This window comes from Pseudopipra pipra, chromosome 3 (assembly GCF_036250125.1).
Source record: "Pseudopipra pipra isolate bDixPip1 chromosome 3, bDixPip1.hap1, whole genome shotgun sequence".
NCBI lineage: Eukaryota > Metazoa > Chordata > Aves > Passeriformes > Pipridae > Pseudopipra > Pseudopipra pipra.
Genome location: NC_087551.1, coordinates 18034052 through 18060948, shown reverse-complemented (window position 1 = coordinate 18060948; position 26897 = coordinate 18034052). Strand labels below are relative to the sequence as shown.

Sequence of the window (26897 nt, the reverse complement as noted above, 5' to 3'; positions counted from 1 at the left end):
GTTTCATCTCTTCACAAATGAATACAACTCTATATTTGGCAACACAGAAGTAGAACATTTTTTCTGAGGAATTCCACATTAATTCATAACAGTTTGTTCTATTGGAAGGAACTCTATCTGTATTGCAAATCTGCTTGAAAGGGACAGTGATAAATCAAGAATAACAAGTACACAGGGCCAATCATAACCATCCATATGTAAACTTAATTTTACTGGTCATTTGCATTTCTGCTGCACCCTAGTTTTCTGAATGGTAAAATAGGAGATCCGTGAAAACACAAAATATAGCTGCCAAGTACAGGATTTGTTTCCCAGGAAGAACTGCAGACTCCAAATTTATTATGTGTGGAGAAGTAAGAAACACTATTGGGTTTTTTGTGATAAAATTATCACAAATGTTTCTAGACAACCATTCAAAGCTTAAATATATCAGAAATGTGTAGCAGCCTTTTAGCACCACAGGCTGTGGACTGAATATCCACAAACAGTAAGTCAGGATATATTGACTACTGGTATAACAAGAGATACAAACAGGGCATATAACCTGTGAAGGGCCTCAATTCCTGTCTGTACTCAGCACAAACTGCCTGCATCATGTTTCTAAAGGCTTCTCAATGCCTTATTTCCTCATCTACCAAAAACCAATAATGATATTAATTGCTCTGTTTCACTAAGGAATTCTATTGAGTCACCATCCCTGGAGGTACTTAAGAGATGTGTAGATGTGGTGCTCAGGGACCTGGTTTAGTGGTGGACTTGGCAGTGCCAGGTTAATGGTTGGACTTGATGACCTTAGAGATTCTTGTCCAACCTAATGATTCTCTGACTCTATATCCTACATGCCACAGTACTGTGAACAGCAAAGCCACAAAAGCACCCGCAGAAGATATAAATAAAACTGTACTTTTACTATAACAGACTGGTTTTAAGCACGTGAATTATAAGGATGTGTGAGGTACCTGTTGCCTGAACCTTTCCCAGAAGTAACAGTTGATAGTTACATCTAAGTCTTAAACTGGAAGCTATCAAGGCCTCCAAATAAAGCTGCCAACACCCTCACATTCGTTAAACCCTCTTGACAAAATGTAGCTGACAAACTATATGCATTTGGGTTTACCAACAGTGAAGAACTGGGAAAAGTGAAGTTGTTAATCCTTCCGGTACAGATGTTTTAAAGAAAAAAGAACATCACCCAAGCCCTAAAACAGTAGGATGGAAGCACAGCTATCCCATTTTTGCAAATGAAAAAAGCTTGTTTAACACTGTCAAGACTTGAACTACTTGATCCTACTATAATACAGTCTTGATTCACTTTTTAGAGATGCTCATAGTCTTGTTCAAGTTACTCTCACTTATGCTTAAAGGACAACTCCATTATCTTTCTCTTGGACAAAAACATATAATTTTTTTTCCATGATATAGCAATCATGTGCAGAAGCATCTATGGAGGCAAAAATCAGCTATTGCAAATGCAACAGCAATGGTGAAAAAAAAAAGGAATGCCTTGATGTATTAATTTAATCCAGACCAGATAAAACAAGAATCCCTGCCACAGCAGGCCAGACAAAAACATGTTACCTATATGTTTGTCCATCTTGCTTTTGGCACAAGTGCACTTTCCTGTTTTTGTGTTTCTGTGGACGGAAGTCTTGTCACATTATTAATTTATGATGACTAAGTTCACTCAACATATCAATTACAAACATAAAAAAAAAATACTCTCGATAAGGATTGCATTACAACACCGTGCACTTGACAATTTTCCCATTCTGAAGTTCCAAAAGCTCTCTAAAAATATTAAGCTTGATACAGAAAATACTGTTTCCATTCTGCATGGGGAGAACACGGTACTTGCCATGCTATTTGTCCAACAACATGAGGTCAGTGATACAGTCTAAAGATGCATTCATCTTTTTGTATGGAAATGGTAACATTGCCCACATTCAAAGAGGTACCACAACTCACACTAACCAGATAAGCTGCAGTAATGGTGGTTTACAACAACAAGGCCACACCAAAATTGAAAACACAGATCTACACTCCCCATCTCCTTAGGAATCCATTCACTTCACTCTTCTGGTTGAGACCTGGGCCTGAAGATCTTGAAAATTCATGTCACGTAACCCAGAAAATTAGTATTTACTTATTGGACGAATTTACTCGTTAGATCCACTTCATATCCATTTAAAAAAACTGAATAATGTTCTCCTTTTAGGAATTTCAAAGCATTCCACCCTGATAAATCATAATGCTCTCTCCATATCTATTATCTTGAAACTTATTTAAACAGAAGAGAGTCAACTCATTTTAGATACATTTAACATTTTAATGAAGTTAAGGTAGTTATCACAGATACCTCTTTCAAAGCCTGTTATTATCTCTCAAGTTGGAAGGAAAGTGAAGCATGAAATGTGATAAAACACAACAAACACTCCTTTTTCCAAGTGGTTGTCTCACAGAAGGACTACTACTAAGAGAAATGTCCAACTAATAATTTCCTGTCTTTCTGACGTGGTCAGTGGCATTGACTGTGTCATTAGAAGACACTGTATCATTTTTCAAATAATTTGACAAAATTACATAAGAAGACATTTGGAGTATATCCATCCCTTGCTTTATTTTTAAAGGTTAAACCAGGCACTAATCTTTAGAGAATTATGTAATATTTCACTTTCCTACACTGCTCTTCAAACTACTGCAAAATTTTACAGAATCATTGAATTCTATTGAAAGTATCTTTGCACGAATTCCTATATTTTGACATTCTATTGTTGTACAATAGAACTTCCAGTTGATTATTCATGTCTTAACCCTACAGGAGTCCACGTTTACAGAAGTTCAGTGCATACCAGCAACAATGACTACTGTGCTGAGCCCATCAAACTTCTCCTATACTTACTAGAGCGTTTAAAAAATCCCATTTGAAGTATATGAGATCTAGGCCCTCACATTTGTGATGTTCTGAAATGCAGGATCAGAAGCCCTAAAAGGTTTTCTGAGACTCCAGATGAACACTGTAGTTAACAACTGAAGTTACTGTGAAAGATATGTAACATTCAAGGGCTGCTGAAAGGCAGAAATATAATTTATGTGAATTGGAACTATTATGAAAGAAATTGTTCCATGCCTCACGTATTAAGTGCTTTTCTTAGATCTTATCTTGCCTTTAATTCAGCAACATGTATAAACAGGTAAAAAAATAACAAACAATCCCCCAAACAAAACAGTAACTTGTCAAAGACTGAAGATTTTTTTACTGTGTTTCAAAACACGTGGTTCAGGTGAACAGCTCTAGAAATCTAACAAACTTGCTAGAAGAAAAACAGAACTCACTGAAACTAGGACCATTCTCAAAGATAAGAGCAGGCAGGGAATTTTACAAGAATTAATTAAAAAAAGCTGGAGGAAGAGGCCATGAAGAAAAGCAAAGACATCATCACACTTTACATCAAGATTAAAAGCACTGTCAGTTTGTAGCGTTTCACTTCTTTCCTGTCCATTTCCTCATGTCACATCAATTCCTTAGATCCCAGGTAAATGCTGCTGACGCCTCCGTCAGCATTCTCTAAGAGTTTATAAACGCTCAAAGCCTGGGGAAGTAAGAGAAGAGCAGAAAGCAGCAGTATCTGCTGAAACTCACATTGATAACTAGAAAGTTGTGGGATATTATAGGTATTATTTAACAGTAGTACTTGATGGTTTTGTAGTATTTAATCTCAGATCTGGGGAAGGAAGTAGACTGAAAAAGAATAAAATAATTGTGACCCATAAAGGTTCTAACAGGACAAGATATTTCTGCCTCCTTTTTTTTTCCTCTCTCTCTAATGACATTGAGTGCCTTAAAAGTTTAATCCTGTTCAGACAGTTTGACACTGGTTCTGCATTTAGGTGGAAAGAGATTGTGTTGGGAATACTGCATCCCTGCTAATTTAGAAGTAGTCAAGAAATATCTACAGAGGACTTTCAAAGTCACTGAGTAAATGCAAAAAACACCCAAATATCTTGCTTTTTAGGGCACATCAAAGGCTTATTTCAGCACTGCCAGAATAAGAATCACCACTTGCAGATTGTATATGATAAACAAAGGACCCAATCTACTGTGCCTACCTACCCTTTTGGTAAAACAGGAATTAGAGCCTTCCAAGTCCTTAAAAGCTCTTATAAAACAAAGAAGTTGTCAGTCTTGAGCCTAACCCCCTTTATATACCCCCTTTATATGGGGTATATAAAACACCACCATTTCACAATAATACCTTGTCACAGATGCCAGCACCACACTGGAACTGCTGTGCCAGGAACATACCTTGGTGCTAAAGCTGGTTGAGCCACTGCTATCCTACTGCTATCATTATTATCATCGTTATTATTGTTGTTGTTACTGTTATTATTTAATATTAGTCTCTGAGATGACAGTGCTAACAACACACACTAACACGAACAGTACCAGCAAACAACTCTCAAAGCTAGCATGCCTGCAACCACTCTAAAAGAGAAGCATCTTGAAAAGCCATTTTCTCTCCCAATAAATTACACTAACATCGATTAAAAAACATGAGAACTCACACTTCACAGTAATAGTATATTATTCAGATTTATGTAACACAATCCCCCCCCCCAGCACCTCTATTCATCATAACTATGACAGAAAAATCTGTCATACAAATGTCAGACTTAAAGATCTTTTCAGGCACTGCAACTTTCATTGTTTGCGGGAATCACATAAATATAGAAGCCAGTATAAGCTGTGCTTCTCCTACAGGTCTCTGCTTAGAGATTTAATTCCTAGGGCAGTAAGAGTGCTCTGCTAGAACAGACACTACCTGCAGTGTGCTCCTATTAACTAACCACACCATACTAGAAAAATATAATTTGGTGAACAATGCCTCTTCCCTAGGCCCAATAAAAAGTGCATAAACTGAGAAAAATCATTTCCCCAATTTAACCACAACTTCAATAGAAGTTGTTCTGATAAAAGCTGCATAAATTGGAAACTGTATTTTCTCACACTGACAAATGCAGATATCACAGGAAAAATTTATGGTCTAAACCCATCCAAAATGTTATTCATACACACAGCTGATGTCCTTCTGAAGCAAGAGATCCATCCCATCCAAACTGCATGAATAACTCTCTCCTCTAGCAGAAGCTGGGGGTGCCAAGCTTGCTCATTCAGAAAAAATTATTTTATTATGTTGGCAAAACAACTCTTTGTATCTTTATCAAGATGAAACTGATTTCCTTTTACACAATTTGCAGATACATTTATAACCTTTAATTGGATGATTGTATTTGTTATCCCTGCCTTTGCATTTTCTTTACATTTGGCATTTTTACCTCAAATTCACTTTTTTTCATTGATGTCACTGACTAGTAATACACCACTGATTTCATGCCTCACAGATTTTCCAGCTGCCCTCAAATATTAGTCCAAACCTCATTACTCAGGGAAGTTTTGTAGTTTTAACTATTTCTGTATGGTAAAACAGTACATCTGCTACCGCAGCTGAACAAGGCAATAGAGACTTCTTAAAACTGAAAAAAAAAAAAAAAAAAGAAAAAGAGATCCTCAAACCGTTCCAGAGGTACTTTATAACAACTTAATGGTAAAAATGCATCCAGTATAAGGCTTAAAGGGAGGGGTTAACAACACTACAGATTTCACATATGCATGAAAATGAGACCCATAAGTACTGAATCAGTGTAAATCTAAATCGGGGAATTAGGACAAACCTGCCACACACAAGTATTCATACCTCAAAATTAACATCTGAGCAACATTTATTCTAAACTGGCCCTTGTGAAGCTACTGAAGTGTTGCATTCAGCTGCCTCCACAAAAGGAATCCTGAGCTCAGAACATTGCCACACACACAGACCAGCCCTAAAAGTACTGGCCTCGTGTATATCCTGCTGAGGTGGAACTGCAGGAAGTAAAGCTGGATGCTTCCTGAACTTCAGAAGTGTTGGAATTCCCAGCCCAAGCTACCAGTCAGAGATAATGACAAGTCAGTAATTAGATATGAAACCCTTGAGAAACATGAATAAATAAGCCTGCACTAGCATAACTAATTTAGGGAGAGATCTCTTTCCTAAGGCAACTTGATGACACTGGTAAGAACACCCTTGGTACATCCAACTGCAACTATATATAGATGGGCTACATTGTATAACCTTACTCTCTATTCTACATTGGATTAGATAGGTCAGGATCATCAAATTCATGCCAGGAAAATTTACCACTTTAAATCAAAGAACTGGTACAAGCAGATACAGATTTAAGCACCTACTGCTCATCCTTCACCATGTAGAAAGCTTGAGAGTCTAGGTTGCTTTAGATAGAAAATCAGTTTAAGAATTATAAAAATACATAAATTACATTTTAGTTCTCTGTTCTTCTTTTATGTTCCAAGGAGATAATGCAAAGTTCAAAGCAGTCAAAGGTCTTTCAAAACACTTTACAGCAGTGGTACCACATGCTAATTAAGACACATTTTAAAGAGGTTGCTTCATCTCACACTGACACATGAACATGAAACAGATTAACAGAGCAGAAGAGGTTTGGATTTGAGCAGACACTGTAATTTTAAGGACAGAACAAGCTTAGTTATAGAATTCAAATATTTAAGAACATGTGATTTCATTAGAAGAGAATCAAGGACATCTGATTTCTCATTTATGATTTTTGGGTCCTTACCTGGCCTGTTTGTGGCAGCCATAATGAAAACCTGCTGACGATTCTCCAGACCATCCATCTCAGTGAGCAGCTGGTTAACTACTCGGACACTGGCTCCTGACTTTAAAAGGAGAAATTTGTCAACAAAATTGAGGAAACAGTGGGAATGTGACTATTTCAAAGTAAAAGAACTAAAAGATCTACTAGCTCCCTGCACTGAAATACTACTCAAAGAAAAAGTTTATTTTTCACACTTTCACTGTAGCTGCATTCTGGATTCCTTCCATCATACTCTTAGTGTGTTTCCATCCCAAATTCATGCTATCTATACACCCGACACACACTTTTAACATGTGGCAAACCTCTTCTTTCCAATTCAAACTAAAGTGCTCACTTGAAGAAGTACATACAAGTATTTATACTAATTGTTCTGACATCTACCTCAAAAAGACAACACAAAATTTCTCAGTATTCATTTTTTTGAGGGGAAAAAAAGTTCTCAAATATTTAAACCTCTGAAAGAGAGTATCAGATGAGCTACTGAGAGTTAACATTTAACTCCATAGTAGTGACATATTATAACCAAATTCAACAGCTTAACCTGAATCTCTCTGGATATTTTTTCTATATAGGTATACTAAAAAAAGTATTAAGCTTTATAAAACTTGACCAAAATATTTTTCCTCAAACAACAGAAAGCCTAAGAGATTGCTTTTCTTGTGAGATACTTATACTTCTGGGTACTTCTGTGGCTTAAAAAAAAAAAAAAAAGCTGCAACTGAGATTATCTATTTATGGAGATATGGAGATATTTTAAGACAGACTCACTTCACGGTCAGACCTCCGAGGGCACAAAGCATCAACTTCATCAAAAAATATAACACAGGGGGCTGAATTCCTGGCACGCTGGAATACCTGACGTACAGCACGTTCACTTTCACCAACATACTAAAAAAAAAAAGAAAGACAAATTACATTGGAACAATGTAAGACATGAAGATTTTGCTTGGGTAAAAAAAAAATCATAGTTTGAAACAGATATGAGGTACTTTGCAAGGGAGAAATGCAACCTACTAACCAGTTTGCTTCTGATAACAGTCTGTTATCTCTGTTTCCCTACTGATCAAGATTTACACAGGAACTAATTATGACTAGTTCACTTTTTACAGTTTGCAGTACATTCAGAGTTTAACAGAATTCCTCCTTTCAGGGGAATAAATGTAACTTGCCATCATTCTGGTGATGAGAACTAACAAATACGGTCTTAATTAAGGACCTTGTTGTTCCACTGTTCACGAACAAACCCAGTGAGCAATGTGAACACAATGAACATCTGAAGTTCATAGAGTGGTTGCCTGAAGACACAGGCTTGGCAGTAGGGAACTGAAGAGTCAGCCAGCATTTCACTTTGAATGGTGAACTCTAGGGGCAGGGGCTGCAAAACTATAAATGCAAACACTTAATTTTTTCCACACAAACATGTTTGGATTCAATTTATGTGTTAACACAGTCTCTGAATCACAGCCAACCATTTTCGCTGCATTCCACCAGGAGGTAGGGCTCCTAATTAACGTAAGTGCTGTATTTCCTGCCTTTATCTATACTTGAAATACACATAAATAAGTGTTTGAGAAGAGATTAATCAAATCCAGTGTATTGATTTTGGCTTCCACATTACTGATAAACAGATAACTGCCATGGTCTTTTGAGACGTCTTCCTCAGTTAAACACACTCTCTTGACTCCAAAAGAGACTGAAGTTATATCACAACACTTCTAAGCCCAGTCCTGCAAAAATTTGAACTAGAGCACTTTTATCTCTTGACATTTAAAATCTACATGCTACATAAGCAGTGATGCATTTAATTGGTTATTCAGATATCCCACTTTAGTCAAGAAGGTTCCATCTGCCTGGTAATTTAAACCAATAAATATACTTAAACTACACAGATGGCTTTTTCCTTTTCACATGAACAACTTCACTGCTTAAAAACTTAAAGCTGAGGTTAAATAAGGCAACTTTAGTTGTACCAGTATCAGTTGTGTGATTACCAGGAATTTTCCTTGCCCCACTTTGGACAAGAATTCCATAAATAACAAAAGCACAATGATTAGCACATACCATATTTAGCAGCTCAGGACCTTTCACAGATATGAAGTTCAGTCCAGACTCATTGGCCACGGCCTATCAAAAAGGCAAAGAGAGATGCATATATGTAAAACACACATTTATCATGGCTTCTTTGGTTCTGTCCATGGAGCAATAAACAAACATAAGGGAAGGAACATCAACAAACATCAACTGTTTGTAAAATACAGAAAACAGTACAAAGTATAATTACATGCAATTAAGAGTGGGAGGGGAGCAGGGAATTTAGCAAGGTGTTCTCTCTTTGATGAGGCAGTGTTCCAGATTCACACCATCCCCTCTCATATCAGTTGAAGAATTCTCAATAATTAGTGGGAGTTAAGGAGATATGAAACTACATAAGAGCATCTGAAGACAAAGGTGAGTGACAATCTGAAACTTGAACAATTATCTACATTTACATGGAGGGCCTGTAAGAACTGAAATGCTCATGAAGGAAAACAAAAGTATTTTCAGTAAGGTAAATACAACAATTACATAAGTATAGTAGAGTGTAGAGTACTTCCAAATATATAATTTAGTTACAGTGAAATATTCCATAGAAGTGGTTATTCAATAGAGTTTCTTCTCATCCTTGCTTCTCTCTTCTCAATCAATTTATTCCTTCAAGTTTTGCAGTAATTCCCTCTCAATTCAAGCAAAATTGTAACTTAATGACAAGAAAATCAAATAACTTCAGCACAGAGGCCTAAATTTAATTTTCTGATGAGAATTGGTACAAAAGCCCAACTTCTGGCACCACCATGCAGATTCAGTCACTCCTACAAAACCATCCACTTCAAGAAGATTCTCTAGTATTTTTAACTATGTCTAGAAAATGTCTTACCTTAGCTAATAGTGTTTTGCCACATCCTGGAGGCCCTGCCAGCAGGACACCAGCTGGAGTAGTCAGGCCCAGAGCTTTAAACTGCTCTGGGTTTCGCACAGGAGCCTAAAAAGAAATTATCATAGTTACCTGTGACATAAAGCTAACATGAAACTTTTAATTTCAGGCACAGTTGGACGAAAAATCATTCATAAGCAAGTTCTTTATTCTAATTCTTTATAGGCTAAAAGAATAAAGAGTCGATCGGCATCTTATTATCTTGCACTAATAAGTACCCCAAAATGGGAGAAGTATCGTTACTGAGAGGCAGAGATTTTATTTACCCAAGTTCTAATCTTAAGGTACTCGTGTTAAGAAACCCTCTGACTGGCAGCAAAACTGCTAAGCTTCCAGCTAAGCAGTCTCCAGTTCTTTGTTTGGCAGTTGCATAACCAAGGTTGGTGGTACAACACTTTTGGACTACTTAAAGATTGAGCAACACAAACACACTGCAAGCATGAATACAGAAAGCAAAATGTTAAATACATGCCCTTTTACATGTATTTAAATACATGTAATTTTAAAGCAAATTACAGAAGCCTAACTCTTTTAAATAAAGATGTTGCAAAATTTCTAGTTTGTTGCACATTAGAACTCATGAGCAGAACATTATGCCTGAAGTAAATATTAAAAACAAACACAGTTTTATTTCCTACATAAGGGGAAGTGCAAAAAATCTTTGAAAGTAAGGTTAAGACATACCAATATTGCCATAGTCAGCTCCTCCCGAACATCCTCCAGGGCTCCAATATCTGCCCATGTCACATCAGGGATTGTGACAAAGCCTTCTCTCTTGGCAGAGGGCTGCACTGATGACAGTGCAACAATAAAATCATTCATCTCAATGCACAGCTTCTGCAGCTGCTCCTCAGGCAAGGGGTCTTGCTTCTTCAGTAAATCCAAAAGTCTCTGCAATTCATCCTTAGGGTACATGGAAAGGAAAACAAAAAGATTATGCACTAGACTGGACTTCAAGAACCATTTTAAGGGCTTTTTCAAAGCAATACTTCAACTATCAACCACAGTAATAGCGATTTACATATTTTATGTGTACTCTACATAATAATGATAAAAACATTCCAGGAAAGCTCTGTGTACATTTAGCACATGTGAAAGCACTGAGTGAGGCTAAAATCTTGATTTAGATATACAGAAACTGAGCTAGCATGTGTATTTTGTCTTCCAATTCTTCCTACTGCTCCTCCCACACCGATTAGGAGAAAGTTATTTCCATGCAGAAATTTCCAAACTATGTATTATTTATATGTATTAATTCTGTTTTTAACAAGAAACTGCTTTCAAGAGAAAAGTGAAAAACTCTGCTGAACAGCACAATTTCAACAATTTGCAGAATATTCAGTTACAAGTAAACCTTTAAAACTCTTAACACACTTCTAGAATATACACTGTTATTTAACACAGTCTGATTTCAAGTCATCAACTCATTTCCTCAGCCTGATTAGACCTGGTTTTGTAATCAAACCCTGACTAACTTTGGGCAAACAGAATAGAGATGCAGGGTAATGCTTTTCTACACTGTTCCACGTTGCAGACCACAGTACCCCAAGGAGGTAAGTTCCAATTTCCCCAGTCAGTTCCTTACTGGGGAAACTACCCTAGAAAATACTTAATCCAAGAACTTTATACCTTCACAACATAAATACATAAACACTGTTCTAATACAGAGAGGCAGCATCAAAGCAAACTGGTACTGCATCACGAGTAAAATTATATCAGGATTTTCACTATAAGATAGAGGGAGAAAAAAGAAAAGTAAAAATTCTGTTAAGTTTCAACATTTTTCCTACAGTGGTATACAGGAAAAGTATCACTTCCTATCAGTTTCAACCAGGACAGCTCTACAACTGACCAAAAAGAAACAGAAGTCTTTATAGTGCCTGATATCCCTCTTAAGCCCTCCCTCCTCTTCTTAACAGAACCATTAAGAGAAACTCTGAAATAGCCAAGACCACTGGGTTTGTTTACTTGAATTGTGTGAATGATTTTTAAAGGTTTTGTATGTTTATTTTTCCATTATAAACATAATAAAAGGGTTTTAATGACAATACCCTGTATTAGACTATGTCAACCTCCTGCCAGCTATCAAAATATGGCTTTGTTAGGATTAGACTTCCTCATTCTCAATGACCCCTTTGATGATGGCGATGTTGATAAAAGCTGCAACTACCTGCCCTTCCCCACTTTCTTTTGGCTGCATCAGGCCCCAGGAAACACTGGGAGGTTTGCAGTATGGTTATGTTACAGTAATACAAAGGCTTACTACAGCTTTTTACACTGGTTTTTGCAATTACAGTAACAGTTTTCTTTGTCAGTCCCTCTAAAAACAGAATCTAAGAACAATGTAGATTTAAGCCTACTTTTTTTTTTACTTCTCTAGGCAAATCTTTAGGAAGCCTGCACATCATAAAAGCACATACAGACTCCACATTTTGAGAAATAGGCCCAAGGATTTCTATGTAACGTTGTTGTGTTTCACTAACCACATCATGTTACTTGGGCCATAGAATAATTCTGGCACTAGAAATGCTATTTTCTGCAACAGAGTTCCAGGTGTCCTGCAAATTAACAGCTCATCTCTTCCTCAAACTTGCTACAGGTACTAGATACAAATTTGATTTACCTCAAGTAAACACACAGCTGGAGGGAAAACACGGACTGCTTAAATATTTACTCTAACTCGACCAAGTCAGGGAAGAACCCCAGGCATCATAATAGATTTCACTGAGGGCACAGCAAGTAGCTTGTGCAGAAAACTCAGCGCAAGTCTAATATTTTTAAAATTCTGTTAACAGTTGACATACTTTTGAAGAGAGATACAGCTGCCCTTTTATCCTCTGCTCTGCTAGAAAACAAAACAACATAGCACAAACAACAACAAAAAAATCCAGTGGAAAAACCACACCTTGTATAAAACATGAACGTGACTTTTAGGAGGACTGGGTTTTGAGAGCCACTTATTCAGACCCATTACATGGGTTAAGCTCCTGTCTTAGTAGCTGACATCTCTAAAACTAAATTTAACATTATGTTGGCCATAGATGTTTGAGAATTCACGAGCAATGACTTTTATAACTATAAAATGGCTCAACCCTTCAGACATTAGAAATACATGCTTCAAGGAATAAATACCTTAGGAGGAAGTTCTAGTTGTTTGGTGCCCTCTTCCGCCAGGATGTCTGCTCCCATTCCCATGCTTTCTTCAGCTGTGTTTCCCCCAGCCTGTGCGTGTTTCCTCCTCTGTTCCTCAGATCTGATCAGGACCCTGTTCACTGTGCACATCGCTGCCTCTCGACACAGCGCCATCAGATCGGCTCCCACATAACCCGGAGTCAGCCGTGCCAAGTGACGGAACTCAAAGGACTCCGGGAGCTTAAGTTTTCGACACAAAGTCTGAAGAATTCTAATTGAGTAGAGGGAATAAAAAAGAAAAGGTGAAGCTGTAGCTTTGTTTTTTTTTAGTATGTATGAAAACAAACAGCATGGATTTAAGGACTCTTTCAGTCCACCTGAACTGAAAAAGTACAGCGGGAAGTTTTCACTCAGCTATGAAGTAACGAACACTGAAATCCACAAAAATGTGCTATATATTTCCTTTTACTTCCTCAAAACTAACAGCATCAACCAGGCAATGCCAATCGGTGGGTAAAAGCCAGTTTTGGTGAATCTAAGTATTACAGATTCTTTAAACTTTAGTTTATGATTCCAAATCGACAGACTAGGTCTCAGAGTGTACCACAGAGATGCACACAAGTTATCCATTAAGATATTTAACTTTGTGTTCCTAACTACATTAGTCTGCATAGTCTGTTCCATCCTATTTTTAGTTATGTATTGAAGAACACTCATGACAAACTATTCTGCAAGGAGCAAATGAAATCAGACTGTGTGGCGCCCTATCTTCTAACCTTCAGCATCTTTCCCTGGCCATTGTCAGTGGAATTTGTCAGCAGGTATTTCCTGTATCCCCAGTAAAACTTCCAATAGTTTTACTGTGCACACAGCTTATGTGTGCAACTCATGTGTTACCTCATCCTCACTCAAAAGCTAAAGTTACACCTACTTATGTAGTTCCCTCACTAATACAAAACAGCTTTATGTAACTGACAGTGAAGTGCTAAGCTCTGCACTTTTTTTTTTTAATGGGAGCTTTTTAACTCCGTATCAAAGCTGAAGCTTTAAAGTCTTCTTTAAGGTCCATCAAGACTTCTGGCTGCTCTTCCAAGGCAAGGACAACTGAAAACTAAATGGCTGGTCAAAAAAAAAAATGCAAAAGCCATGTCACTTCACAGAAACTGGCAGAACTCTGAGGAAAGGGATCAAATCAACTTGTTTAAAATGGGAAAACATCACTTCATTGAGAAAATATTTTAAAGACGCAGCACAAACCAAAGAAGTGAAGATCAGTAACATACTTTCTAGTTCCAGTGAAACTAGTTTAAATTATTTCCAGATCCAGTAATGAAACTACAGAAAAGTTATGAAAGAAACACATGATTAAGCTATTCAAAACTCTGAAATTATAATGTTCCATCTGTTTGCCTCCCCCACTGATAAGAGTCATCTTCTCTCCTTTAAAGCTTTTTTAGTGATATTGGTGTGGTTCTCAAGAATTTTTCAACCTGTCTGACAGCAGCTGTAGCTAATCAACTGAGTCAAAGTGCAAAAAGTTAAGAACTATAAATGGCTCGTTCTGAACTTGTGTCCTACAGATATTATTTTCCTTCACGGGCTTCATACACATATAAGAAAACACTGCAAGTAAAGCAAGATCTCCAGATCCTCATCCTACTCCACCCTGCTAAGGCTGTGGAACCTCAACTAAGCAGTTCAAACTCTGCCTTCAGCAAGACTCATTTATCCTAAGTCAGCACATTATAAGGATTTCTGTTTCTTTACGACTCTTTCATTTTAAAATAAAGGAACAGCACTGTCCCCATGCTCCCTGTCAAAACAAAACAAAACAGAAAAGCAGGGTGGGAGGGAATAATTTAAAAAGAAAACAAAATCAACAGTAAGCCTACACCTCCAGGAACATAAATACAAACAACTGTACAAAACAATAGTATGAACGAATATGACTACTCTCCAGCCTGTGAACAATCTCTACACACTACAATGACTTTGCCATTCACAACTCCTGTCCTTCAAAGCATTGCTATTTCTGGGAATATCACTTTTAACACGATCCTAAGAACTACCACAGAATCAGAACTCTCATCAGTTTACTCTTTAGTTCTGCCTCTAACTATCTGCGTGTTTTCCCACAACAAAGAGGAACATAATTCCTATAGGGCTGTAGATCTGGAGGAAGGGAGGAAAAGAAATCCAAACAAAGGCCACCTTAGAAATATGATTAGTTGAGGCTGAAGGAACTTATCCTTTAACCTTCCTTTCCTTTCTATAACAAGATAACCCACAACTGTTTTTAAACTCCCCTTCCTGTGTTTTCTGCTGTTGTGGAAATGAGTAGCAGTTCCTTTTTAATTAAGAAAGCAAAACCAGATTTATTACTTTTAACCTAGTCTGACAGTCACAGCTCTTTGGAGAAAAAAGGGCCAGTTACACAACAGAGGATGCAGCTCAGCTTAATGCCTGGACTGGTGTATTTCCATGAGGACTGGAATGAAGATTCTAGGCTTATTGCTTAAGGTATGTGCTTGAGAGGACTAAAAAATGGGCTATACTTATGTTCCTAATTTAATGGTTACACAGGGAACACCAAAGACAGAATGTTAACTTCCTGAAAAAGAGAAAATATACATTTGACTCCATGATCTATACTGTTAAGGCACTTGAAAACCCATTAACGTAATGCTAAAAGAAGATTTGCACAGAGGAAAGGAAGCCACTCCAAATATAGACATAGCTACCAAGACAAAGAGTAGATGCAATCAATGTCTTCTGCACTTTTTAGTCTGTGCTGATCCACAGGTGTGAACAGGCACGAATAGGACTAAACATAATAAAGTACTTTTCTTTAATTCATATGTTAACTTACACATTACTTCCATAATTACTAACTAATCATAAGCAAGGTTAAAGTTCGTAACACATACTTTTCTCTTGCCCCTTCATCTGGGATCCCTAAACAAATTTCTCGATCAAATCTCCCAGCTCTCCTCAGCGCAGGGTCCAGGGAGTCAGGTCTGTTTGTTGCTCCGATAACAAGGACCTGGGTCGTGGCAGCCACATTATTCAAGTCTAAAGGAAGGAAGGAAGGAAGGAAGGAAGTTAATACTCATGCTCACTGTCCCAACTTTGTTCCAGTATCTGTGGGACTCTGTTTCTGCAGCAAATGATATCACTCAGCACAGATAAACTAACCCACAGACCACTGCTGTTTATCTTTATTTCTACTACCTAAAACTTGCATTTTGAACAATCGAGCAAAAATAAGCATTTCAAATTAAATTCAACAGATATTTCCATTATTTCTGCTTATGCAACAGACAGCCTTATATAAAGCTAGACAGACCACTGTGAAAATAATATCAAATCTATAAGAATCTTCCCACTGCTCCCCACAGTGCCAAAACATGAAAAGTTATTACCACTAGCTCCTCTAAAGTAACAACTCGTCACTACTGAAGTAAAGCAGACAGTGAGCCTGATAATCAGAAATTTGAGCTTAGCACAGAAGTTCCTGAGACTGACCGTCCATACAAGTCAGGAACTGAGCAACAATCCTGCGCTCCATGTCCTTGGATGCAACTTCTCTTTTTGGGGTGATTGCATCAATCTCGTCAATGAAAAGGACACACGGTGCACTGGACTAGGAACAAAAAATATTAATAATTACACAATGACACTGGCAGGGTGTATTACAGGAAAGAATTTTTCCTATTTACTGATCTATAATTATTATTGTCAATCTGCTGCCCCATCAACTGCTCCTGGAACAATTCTGTTGTTCTTTCTGACTATCTGGAAAGTCACCAGACTATGAAACTGCGCTGAGCTGAGCCTATGGAATAATTAAGGTGTGAGATTCAAAATGTCTCTACACACTGTTTAAAATTTAAATATACCTCTGTGTTGCTTTGTGTTCCCCACAAATATTCCATTGTGACTGACTGCTTAAGTCCATAAATGAAAACCACACAAGAAAGGTCTGGTTTGGGTTTTTGTTTGTTTTGTTAATGACATTAGAGCTGTGGAATTCCAAGGGCTAATGTTACTGACACACATAATGAAACAAAAGGAGCAGTAGGTGGTCATGTGGTCATGTAACTTCAAGACTACTACAGAGCCTGACCGTGTTCAAAAAGTAAGAATGAGCAGTGAGAAACTCCTACAAGTGTTCTAAAATCCCACATACTTCATAAAAAGTCAACACTAATTTGGAATAATAATTTGTGTAACTAATAGAATGGTGTTTAACTGACAAAAGATTATTAATAGTTACAAAAAGCACTAGTATTGCAAAGGAATACTTAGGGAAAATACTGGAATCATCTTCCAAAGGAGTCCCTTATAAAAAAACCGGGTTGCACACCCCACGCACGGGGTGTTATCAGGCACCAGCTGCGCCATCTACTGGTCACTCCCTTTCCCACTGTCTGACAGGGGAAAAAGCCACCAAGATTCCACAGGACCTGCATAATGTGGAATCGTGCCTTTATCCCTGCACAAAAACTGGTACCAAAACTGAGTGAAAAAGTTAGATTTTTTTTAAGCTTTTTTTATGCAATAGATGTAAATTCTGCAACAATAATCTCCCCTCGATCACTTGACATATAAAAGATATGTAATTTCTAAAAACTCTTTCCCATAAACTATTTAATTTTATTCTAAACAACATCTTAACAAGGCTCTCTAAAAATGAAAGTGCTGTATGAACTGGAAACATAACAAATGAACAGTTTCACAAGCAATCTTTTTGCCCCATTTAGCATTCTTTTTTTACAGGAAAATACTTTAAATACCTACATGCAGTCATGAGGGAAAGTAGAAAAATGGAATAAAGTTGGAAAACCAGAACATTCTCAGAGGTCAGAAATAGAAAACTGTCTTCATGAAGTAAAACACTAGCCACATAGTAAAAAAATAACCTGCATTTGTTTAAATTAAAATTATATCAACCTGTCTCGTTTTCATTGCTTCTTAGTATGTCCAGAAGTCACACCAAAGCAAGACTTCAACTGTAACTTGTCTCCTGCTCTTATCATGTTTGTTCCAAATTTTCTACTTTATACTTAGACCCCCAAAGTGTCTCACACTCACTCAAACTCCACACCACACAAAACTAGCAAAAAACCCTGTAACAAAAAAGCACAGTCAACCGCTCTTATTTTGGTTTTTTTATATATCAAACCAAGCAGCTCCAAATATGTAAATAATTTCTATTGCTCTCTTTACATTGCTATGATGAACTATCTTTTGTCAAGGCTTCAGAATAGTAAGCTTTGTGCCCTATGACATCACGACAGTACAATGGAATTCTGCTCACAGGAGGGGAGACAAATCATGTGTGCAGCAGTATAAGGATTCACTCACTAATATTCACCCAAAGTCAAACCACAGCAACAAAGTTCGAATCTTTACAAAGAAGATAAACAATTCACAGTGCAATTTCCAATGGGTGTCTCACCACAGCCTGCTCAAACAATTCTCTCAGTTTCTGCTCAGATTCCCCTGACACTCCAGACACAATCTCTGTCGCAGCCACTTTCAACATTGGGAGCTCGAGTTCCTGGAAGAGACAAGGAGTATTGTATGATACATCCAGAGGTTAGAAACGTTGGCTGTCCTTGGAGACAAATATTTTCCAATATGACATCTTCTACACCTACAAACTATGCAATCAAGACTGAAACCTAAAGAGCTCTCAAAAAAGATAAGTAGCATCGTCCAACTTAAAATGGGTCTGAGCCGTTTGTCCAAGGGAATGGAAATGGATATTAAAAAAAACACTTTCCTTAACTCAGTTAGAGAATGACTGCACTGTCAAATAGCTTTTCACCTTGGTTCCCAAGCCAGTCCTTCACAATGCATATATTTCAGTCCATGCTTGGGCTCCTTTGTTGAAAAAAACCTGTTTATTTCTATGCATAACAGTGCAAGATAAGCCCCACCAGGTTTGGTTTCCTTAATCCTGCTCCAGAAACATGGGAGCAGGACTGTACAACAAGGCACTTGTAAAACACACACTCAGTGTTTTCTGCTATTAAAAATAGATAAATACAATGGTGACTTTGATAGACTGTAGCACAGTAGTGCTACAGGTAGTGTAGTCTCACCACACTCCAAACTATCCACACCAATGGTGTCATATGCTCTGAAAATGCCAGTTTGACACAGGCAAGGCAACATCCAGTTTGGAAATTCAGGATGGTTGGTTAACAGATGCAACCCAATAAAATCAATGTAATGCCTCATAAAAAATGGTAAGGTCGAGTCTAGACTTAAAATGAAACACTAGGGTAAATTTAACCAAAAGTACCTTCCATTTATACCCTTCTCAACACCTGTGCCTATACTGTTGTCCTGGGAATGCCTCAGAACAATTTAAAATGTAAAACCCTGTCACTATGTCTTTTCTTTATATATGAGGTTCTATCAAGTACAGATTCAGATGGAATTCAAACAAAGTGAGAATTAATATTTTTCAGACTATCCCAGGAAGGATAAAGAAGTGGAACGATCCAGCCTATCATGAAGGAGGACTATTTTCTTTCTCTCTAAATATAATTCAAGAAAAGAAGAAACTGTAAATTTAAAGCTATCTCACCCCAGCAATTGCCTGTGCAAGTAACGTTTTTCCACAACCTGGTGGCCCATGTAAAAGAAAACCACGAGGTGGGACCACGCCTAAGTGGTTATAGACCTCGGGATGACGGATGTGAATGAGCATCTTGCATATTTCCTGTTAAGAACAAGAAAAACCTTCACTTAAATTACAGAAATTAGAATTACAGATTGCTGCTATTATAGACAGGGCAAAGTAAAGCAAGTTCTGTTTATTAATCTGATTTCAGTGACTGCTTAGAGAAAGATTAATCCAAGGAAAATAAACAACCTTCTTGTTGTTGGTATAAGCAGCTCTTCTCAGTGCCATGCAGAGGAATTCTGCAAGACTCCTTCTTTGTCATTTTTCACGTGACATTTCTTTCAGTGCATCCTGTAGCCCACCAATAAAACTTTAACTAACCTTTAAAGTTTCATCGTTGCCTCCTACATCCTCAAATGTCACTGAAGGGCAATAAAGCTCTGGTCCCTTACTTCTCACTGTTAAGGAGGAAAAGTCACACAAATTTAAACATGGTATAACAGGAGTTGCTAACACCAGACAGAAAGGTGCTAAGCCTTAGCTAAGTTAGCTACGTTAGCCTTAGTTAATTGTTATTTTTTAGTAGTAGACACAGGACTGAAATATTTTTTTTAATATAACATTAAGGCTAAATTTTTTTTAAAAAATGCTTGAGATCGCTTCTCTGCACCTCAAAAAACACTGCTCCGGTAACAGATTCCATGGTCAAATATCGTCTCTGTTTTGAGTAACACACCAAAAATAACTTCTCACCTTTCTTAAGTAACATGGATTCAATTTCTCCATCTACATCTGGAAATTCTTCCTTTTTTCTTTTTGCTCTCTTGCCCTTTGTCTTCTTTCTTTCACTCTCCAAGAGAGAATATTCTGCTGATTTCTAGGCCATAAAACCAGAATTACATACATAACCTTTTAAATCAGTGAACTTCTGTAAATACTTAAAAGAAGAAAATGTGTGTCTATGATGCTTAACTTACACATATTATATAAATAAAGACAAGCAAGACAGGAATTTAACCCCTTTTGTAGAAAATCGTTTTTGTACTTGGGATTTTTTCCCTTTTTAAAATGGGATGAATAAAACTATATAAATGTTTTTACTCCATTGGAAACAATTTTTATTACTAGTAAGTCACAAATGGTTATACAAAAATATTATTCAGTGCTCACATAAGTTAACTGCACGAAAGAAAAGGACTATTACAAGATAAAAGAAATAAAAAGTTCAATGATGAAAGCTGGGGAGTTTTTGTTGGGCTTTTTTTTAAATATACAGTATTGCAAATATTTTACAATTTGAAGATCTCTCTTCTATTCATTTTCTCTAGATGAGAGGATGCAGTACTACTAGGATAAAGGAATGATTTATCAAATCTGCCTATTCAGTAAGCATTTTGTGTAATTAGAAAGGCAGATGTAAATGTAGGTCTTCCTTCACATAAAAAACAGGCTGCTGAAACATCTGGTCAGTCAAGCAATACAAATGTTAACTCACATACACAAATGGAAAGCTTTCAGCAGCTAAACAAAATTGTTTTTTTCAAAATAAAAAAATGACTGGGGTGAAGGAGGGAATCACAAACTGGGTAGTATGTCTAGATGGGGAGCAGAATCTATTTTTTACTGCTTTATAAATCAATGCAATTTCCTTTCATCTTCTATAACTTTGTCCATTCAAATAAATTCCACTTTCCCCAGGCTCACAAAGACTTTAACACATGCCGTGGCTACAGCAAGCCTCATGCCAGGTAGGCTGATCAATGGCAAATGGAATAAGTAACAGCTACTTATTCCTTTCCACTGATCTTTATCTCAGTATAGGCACTAAACTGGGCCTCCCTAATACTAAGAACTGCGTCTTCCTCAAAAAATGTGGAGGAAATTCATAATTTGGTGTCTTTTTACCTCCCATACAAACATGCTTGAAATAGGCCAGAAGGTTAGAAAAATCACTTCTGACATGGCAGAACAATGGGCTAAGACACTCCTTCTTCAGAACCCAAGCTAAAAACAAGTACTCTACTAGGCTTAAGCCAATCTTTCTTTTCAGTTTAACATGTTCACTATCTTTAAACACAGCATGCATGTTTGTAAAAAAAATAATATATTTTAAAAATCCAGAGAGAAAGACTGTCTTTTTGGTCTTAGAATCACCCTTCAGAAGCCTGTCAAGGGACCTTACAGATCAATTATATTCATGCTTCTAGTTTAATCATCTTGGGTTTGTAAAACACAATACCTCAGAAATCAGTTTCTTTTCATCTCCTTCTCCATCCTCAGAAAGGTCAATGAAAAAGTCTTTACCACATGGAGTTTTATCAATGAACCAGCCACCATCAGAGACCCGTGTTTCACTTCTTGCTCCTGGTGACACGGTGCTTGTCTGAGGTGCAGTTCGCGCAGGAGGAGGGGTTTCCACTGGGTCAGTTTTTGGAGTGGTTGGAACAGAATCGGGATTTCCTTTCTTATATAAGCTCAGCAGGGAACTGTTCATGTGATTTGTAGACTGCAGATTCACACATTTGAAAAGAAAATATATGGGACAGATTATAACTTGGATTATTTACAGTAAGAGGCCAACGAAAACTATTTCATAAATACAATTTAGCATTATCCCCATGGGAAAAAGAGGCATGCATCTCCCAACCCACTCCTCTCCAAATCAAATGACTGTATATAAAAATCTGTGCTCCTTGAAGGGGCAGCAGCCTTTGCAATTCACCCTGAAATGACCCTGTTAATTGGCAGGCACCTCTTTTTGTAGTAGTTGGGTATGTCAGTTCCTTTAATCATTTCATTCATTTGATAAGTCTTTCAGGCCCCCACTGTGCCTTCCTCAAAAGTGATTCCCCACCACAGGTTCTTCCTATTCCTTCAGAATTCAGTCTCCTTTCAGCTCTATAGATTCTCAGTGGGAATTGTCAACTCTGAGTATACCTCCTCTCTTATCTCCACTTTTAAATTCTCCAAGTGCACTTTTACAACATAGAATCATATTATGCAAATACAAACATAATAAAATACAACTTACTAGATCTTCTGGATAATCATCATAATCAGAGTCATCTGTGGTACTTCCAGTAGTCCTTTACATGGAAGGAAGACAAAAACTCCATGATTATCAGAGCAGAACTGCGAGACATCCACAAAATAAAACAAATGCATTTTCAACAATGTGGCTCCCCACAACTATGACAGGCAGCCTAAAGCTGGAGAGAAATTCCTGACTTGCATGTTTCAAATTTTCTACTATTAAGAGTTAAAAAATGCATCCTTTCCAAGTCTGTGATGAGTTGGATCAACTTGTCAGCCTGGCTGAAAGACAGTCCTAAAAAAAGGTGATGTAGGATCACTCTGACTCAGTTTACCAAGAGATCACAGAATCACCAGTGCTGGCACAAGGCAAGCAGTAGCAAATCACTGCTGAACTAGACTAGTCCTTCTGACAACATTGTTCTAATTTCCCACAACATCCTTAATATCTATCACAAGTTAGAGAAACCAGAACAGTCCATGAGACCATGCACAGGTTTAGGAGTCAGGAAATCTCAATTCCCACTGGTGATTTACTCACAACAGCCTGTCTTGTAGTCTTGTCTCTGAGATGTAGACAATACCTCTCACTCTCAAGAAAGATTAAGAACAAAACAGAACAAAGGAACTGAATCACAGGAGAACTGAGGCCTTGTGTGGAAAACTATCAAAGATACCCCAAGGTATCCACTAATTCAGGGCTGTATGTTCCCCATAACAGAGAAATCATGATTAGCTCTAGTATCTGCTTGTCTCTAGGGACAAAAGTGATTCCAATAAATACAGGTAACTTCTGAAGAAGACAGGCCTATGGGATATCAAGGATCTACCTGCAACCTTGAAACTAATTAATAATATGAAGACAGAGAGCTTTAAAGAAATGATAACACTAAAGGCATTATTAATTTACTGGTAAAAATTCATCTTACTCATTTTTCTCTTGTCTTGCTCTTTTTGCCACATGTTCAGCTTCTAAAGCTGCTAAATCCTCACGTTGTTTTTCATTACTGATTATTCCAAACACTGAAAGAAAAAGTTCAAACATTTAAGAAAACAGCCAAAGCATAATCAAAGAATTTGGCATCTTGGACACAACACTAACAGAACTACCTTTTGCAACTTGTATTCTAAAGGCATTTCTTTTTCTTCGTCCATATTCTGCACTGAAAAAGAAAACCAAAATAAACAGGTTACACCAACTGATTTTTCCCCCCAACATATTGTCATTCTCGGTGAAAAAAAATACATGCTAAGCTGATACCCAAGCTTCCACACAAATTCTTATTAAAAATCAACTGTGTGAAAATGTGATTGTTTTTTCTTAAGACTGGAATATCTCAGTCACTGGGATGAAACCAAACCACTAACCTATGCTGGTCTCTAAGAGGATATTTACTAAAAATTATCAAGATCCTCTTTAACTGTAGATACAGAGAAGCAGCAAGGTACAAAAGAGTACACTGGATTCTATTTCACAACATTAACAATATTTTAATTTTAATGCAAACATGAACATATGGACACAGGACTATATTCTAAAAAGGACACTCCAGTAAGGAATAACCATGTTAATTAATAATGATCACTGAGAAATTCTGATTCAAGAGTATCCTTAAATGCAAGCAAAAATCATCAACCTTTTACCTTCTCTTACTGAAGGTGTGTTTTACTTACTTGCTTTAATACAACACCCAACAGAGGCAAAACAAAACCCCAAGACCCATAAGCATCTTAAGCAAGGGGGTTTGGCTCATTTTCTCTAACAAGGCACAAATAAACAGAGCACACAAACATGAGTGAATACACTTTTCCACCCTCATTAATCCCCACCAATGATGTGCTGAAACACACCTTGCTCCCCACCCAGAAAAGTGTAACAGCCTAAAAATAACTAGGCAAGACTGATTGTCCTGCTGAGCAACTGAGCACAATACAATGTCTTGTTGGGTCCTGTATCTCTCCCCCTGTGCCTGCACTGAAGAGTTATTTTCCCCTCATATTTTAAGCTCACTGAGTCTTAAGACCAACATGCTGCCATGCATCTTTAGCTGTTTATTTAAAACAAAAAAATCAACCCACGACTAGATCGTGTAATCCCAGTGTGTTAATAAGATCTGTGTTACTAGATATATCAGCAAAGGGAAACACTGGAGGGGAAATGATCTTACTGTTTCAATCAACCTCAACAGCTGGCAAGGATGTTAACATAACAAAATTTATTTTTTAAAATTAAAAATACATGAATGTAAAATAATATGTTCAATATTTTAAATACAGAACATAAGAATACAAGTCTTGGCTCACCTGTAGGTTTTCTGCAAATCAGATGCTAGAACTCCAATGTCAACATACTGCCCACATTTACTGCTTGCAAGATACTGAAATGAAGAATTTTAAGCAGGGAACAAAATTCTTGTCAATCACTTCACCAGAACAGCTAGACCACATATGCCTATTTCAAACTCTTCTTCTTAGGAAGTCAAAATGAAAATCAGAAACAGCTTTTCACTGCCTTGCAACACACCAGAGAGTATTTCCTCTGGAAATGGGAAATGCTTATTAAATCACAGATAACTAGGTAGCTTTTTTTCCCCAGGAAAGGCAGTATCCTTCATTTTGGGGCTTTTGGGGCTGGGTCAACTCCAATGTTTTTATTTTGTAAGAAAGATGACTTTGGAGCCCACACAGCATGCTACTGTCAATCCTAAAGTTCTTGGTTCCTCTCAGCTAGTCTCCTTTTGGTTTAGATCTCCTACCCAAAAAATGAAACCATCTATATCAATCAGCATGAATACTGTCGTAATAAGAACTTCAATATTTACAAGATGTTTCAAGGAATACTATAGAAAAGTGCATTAACAACAGTGAATTTTGTCAAGCCTTTTGTTATGACAGCAGTTAATCCAACCCATTTTCAAACCACAATTATGAAAGTGTGAGAAAATGTACAAAATTCCATGTACAACTGTACTCCATTTACTCTCTTTCCCCACTCTCCAAATCAGGAGTGAGATGGAGTTTTTACACTATAAAGATCAATTCCTTCTTAAAAAGGAGAAAGAAAACAGAGAATCTCCCTAAAAGATATGGTATCACAGATGTCACGGTGAGGAGAATTTCAAAACCTCATTTAAATTAATAACTCTATTTAAAACAATCAAATTGAATACAGAGTTATCTTTTAAAATTATGTTAAACTTCACGTCACCCAAGGGCAGCTACTGTCCTGCAAGAAACATCAAGCCTACCATTAACCCTACCATAAAAAGGCTTTACCACTTCGAATAGTCAAGACACAGCCACTGTGATCTTGTAAATTAAACCAAGCAAGTTCCCTCAAGCAGCCACTTGCATTTTAAGGAATTAGAAGTGGAGTACCCTAATACAGAGGTATTAGGGTGTTTAATTTGCAAAGTCACCAGAGATTATCATAAGACATAACACAGCACTGTGCCACTTGAAGGAATCACTGTTCTCCCTGCTCTTCACACATGTAATGGGTGTAATTTTATTTTCTCCTTTTATTTATCTATTTAATATAATCGCTTTTTACATGTTTCCAAATGTAAACACTTAAAATTTGCCAATATCACGGAATGACAGAATCAAATAGGTGGGAAAACACCCCTGAGATCAACAAGTCCAACCTATGACTGAACACCATCATGTCAAATGGACCGTGGCACCAAGTGTTACATCCAGTCTTTCCTTATACACCTCCAGGGATGGTGACTCCACTGCCTCCCTGGGCAGCCCATTCCAATGCCTAATCACCCTTTCTGTGAAAAAATTCCTACTAATACCCAAATATATATATATACACACACACACATATATCTATATACACCCCACGTATATACATATATGTGCACATCATATATATGCACATATACCTAGATATGTACGTATATATACACACATGGTATATTTATACACTACTCATTGCACGCTTGAAGCAGCAGCCACCCTCAGGATCAGAACTACTGAAGAGGACGGAAAGATGTGCGAAAATAAAGCGAAATAACAGAAAATTTAAAAAAAAAATACCCCCCCCCAAACAAACAAACAAATAGACCTTTCTAAAGCCTATTTAAAGGCTCTGGGAGGTAAGGCCGGACTTTGGTCCCCTCCAGCCCCTGAGCGGGCCAGATGCTCAAGGCCCCTCAGCGGGCGTGGGACACACGAGCCCCCCCCGCCGCCAATACCGTGGCCGGTGCCGGTGCCGGTGCCGGGGGTGCCCGTGCGGGCGGACAATACCTGCTTGACGCGCTGCTTGAGCCGCGGGTCGATGGCGCGGCCGGGCCGGCTCCTCATGGCCCCCCGAGGCGGGGACTCCATTTCCCAGCGGGACCCGCGGCCGGGCCCGCCCGGGCGGGGCGGGTCCTACGG

General features: G+C 37.6%; 1 protein-coding gene across 1 annotated transcript in view; it reads right to left on the bottom strand.

Moving 5' to 3' along the window:
* NVL (nuclear VCP like) overlaps positions 1-26896 on the bottom strand; it is a 37234-nt gene extending 10338 nt beyond the window's left edge. The window contains exons 1-18 of the mRNA XM_064648106.1: positions 26766-26896; positions 24813-24886; positions 23619-23671; positions 23438-23531; positions 22507-22561; positions 21715-21981; positions 20229-20352; positions 19857-19933; positions 19437-19571; positions 18297-18398; positions 16361-16478; positions 15763-15907; positions 12836-13106; positions 10388-10606; positions 9647-9751; positions 8794-8856; positions 7501-7620; positions 6694-6793 (exon numbers count right to left, since the gene is read on the bottom strand). Coding sequence (XP_064504176.1) covers positions 6694-6793; positions 7501-7620; positions 8794-8856; positions 9647-9751; positions 10388-10606; positions 12836-13106; positions 15763-15907; positions 16361-16478; positions 18297-18398; positions 19437-19571; positions 19857-19933; positions 20229-20352; positions 21715-21981; positions 22507-22561; positions 23438-23531; positions 23619-23671; positions 24813-24886; positions 26766-26846 — 2203 coding nt within the window. The 5' untranslated portion in view covers positions 26847-26896. The remainder of the gene's footprint in view (positions 1-6693; positions 6794-7500; positions 7621-8793; positions 8857-9646; positions 9752-10387; positions 10607-12835; positions 13107-15762; positions 15908-16360; positions 16479-18296; positions 18399-19436; positions 19572-19856; positions 19934-20228; positions 20353-21714; positions 21982-22506; positions 22562-23437; positions 23532-23618; positions 23672-24812; positions 24887-26765) is intronic.
* Between the last annotated feature and the right edge of the window lies 1 nt (position 26897).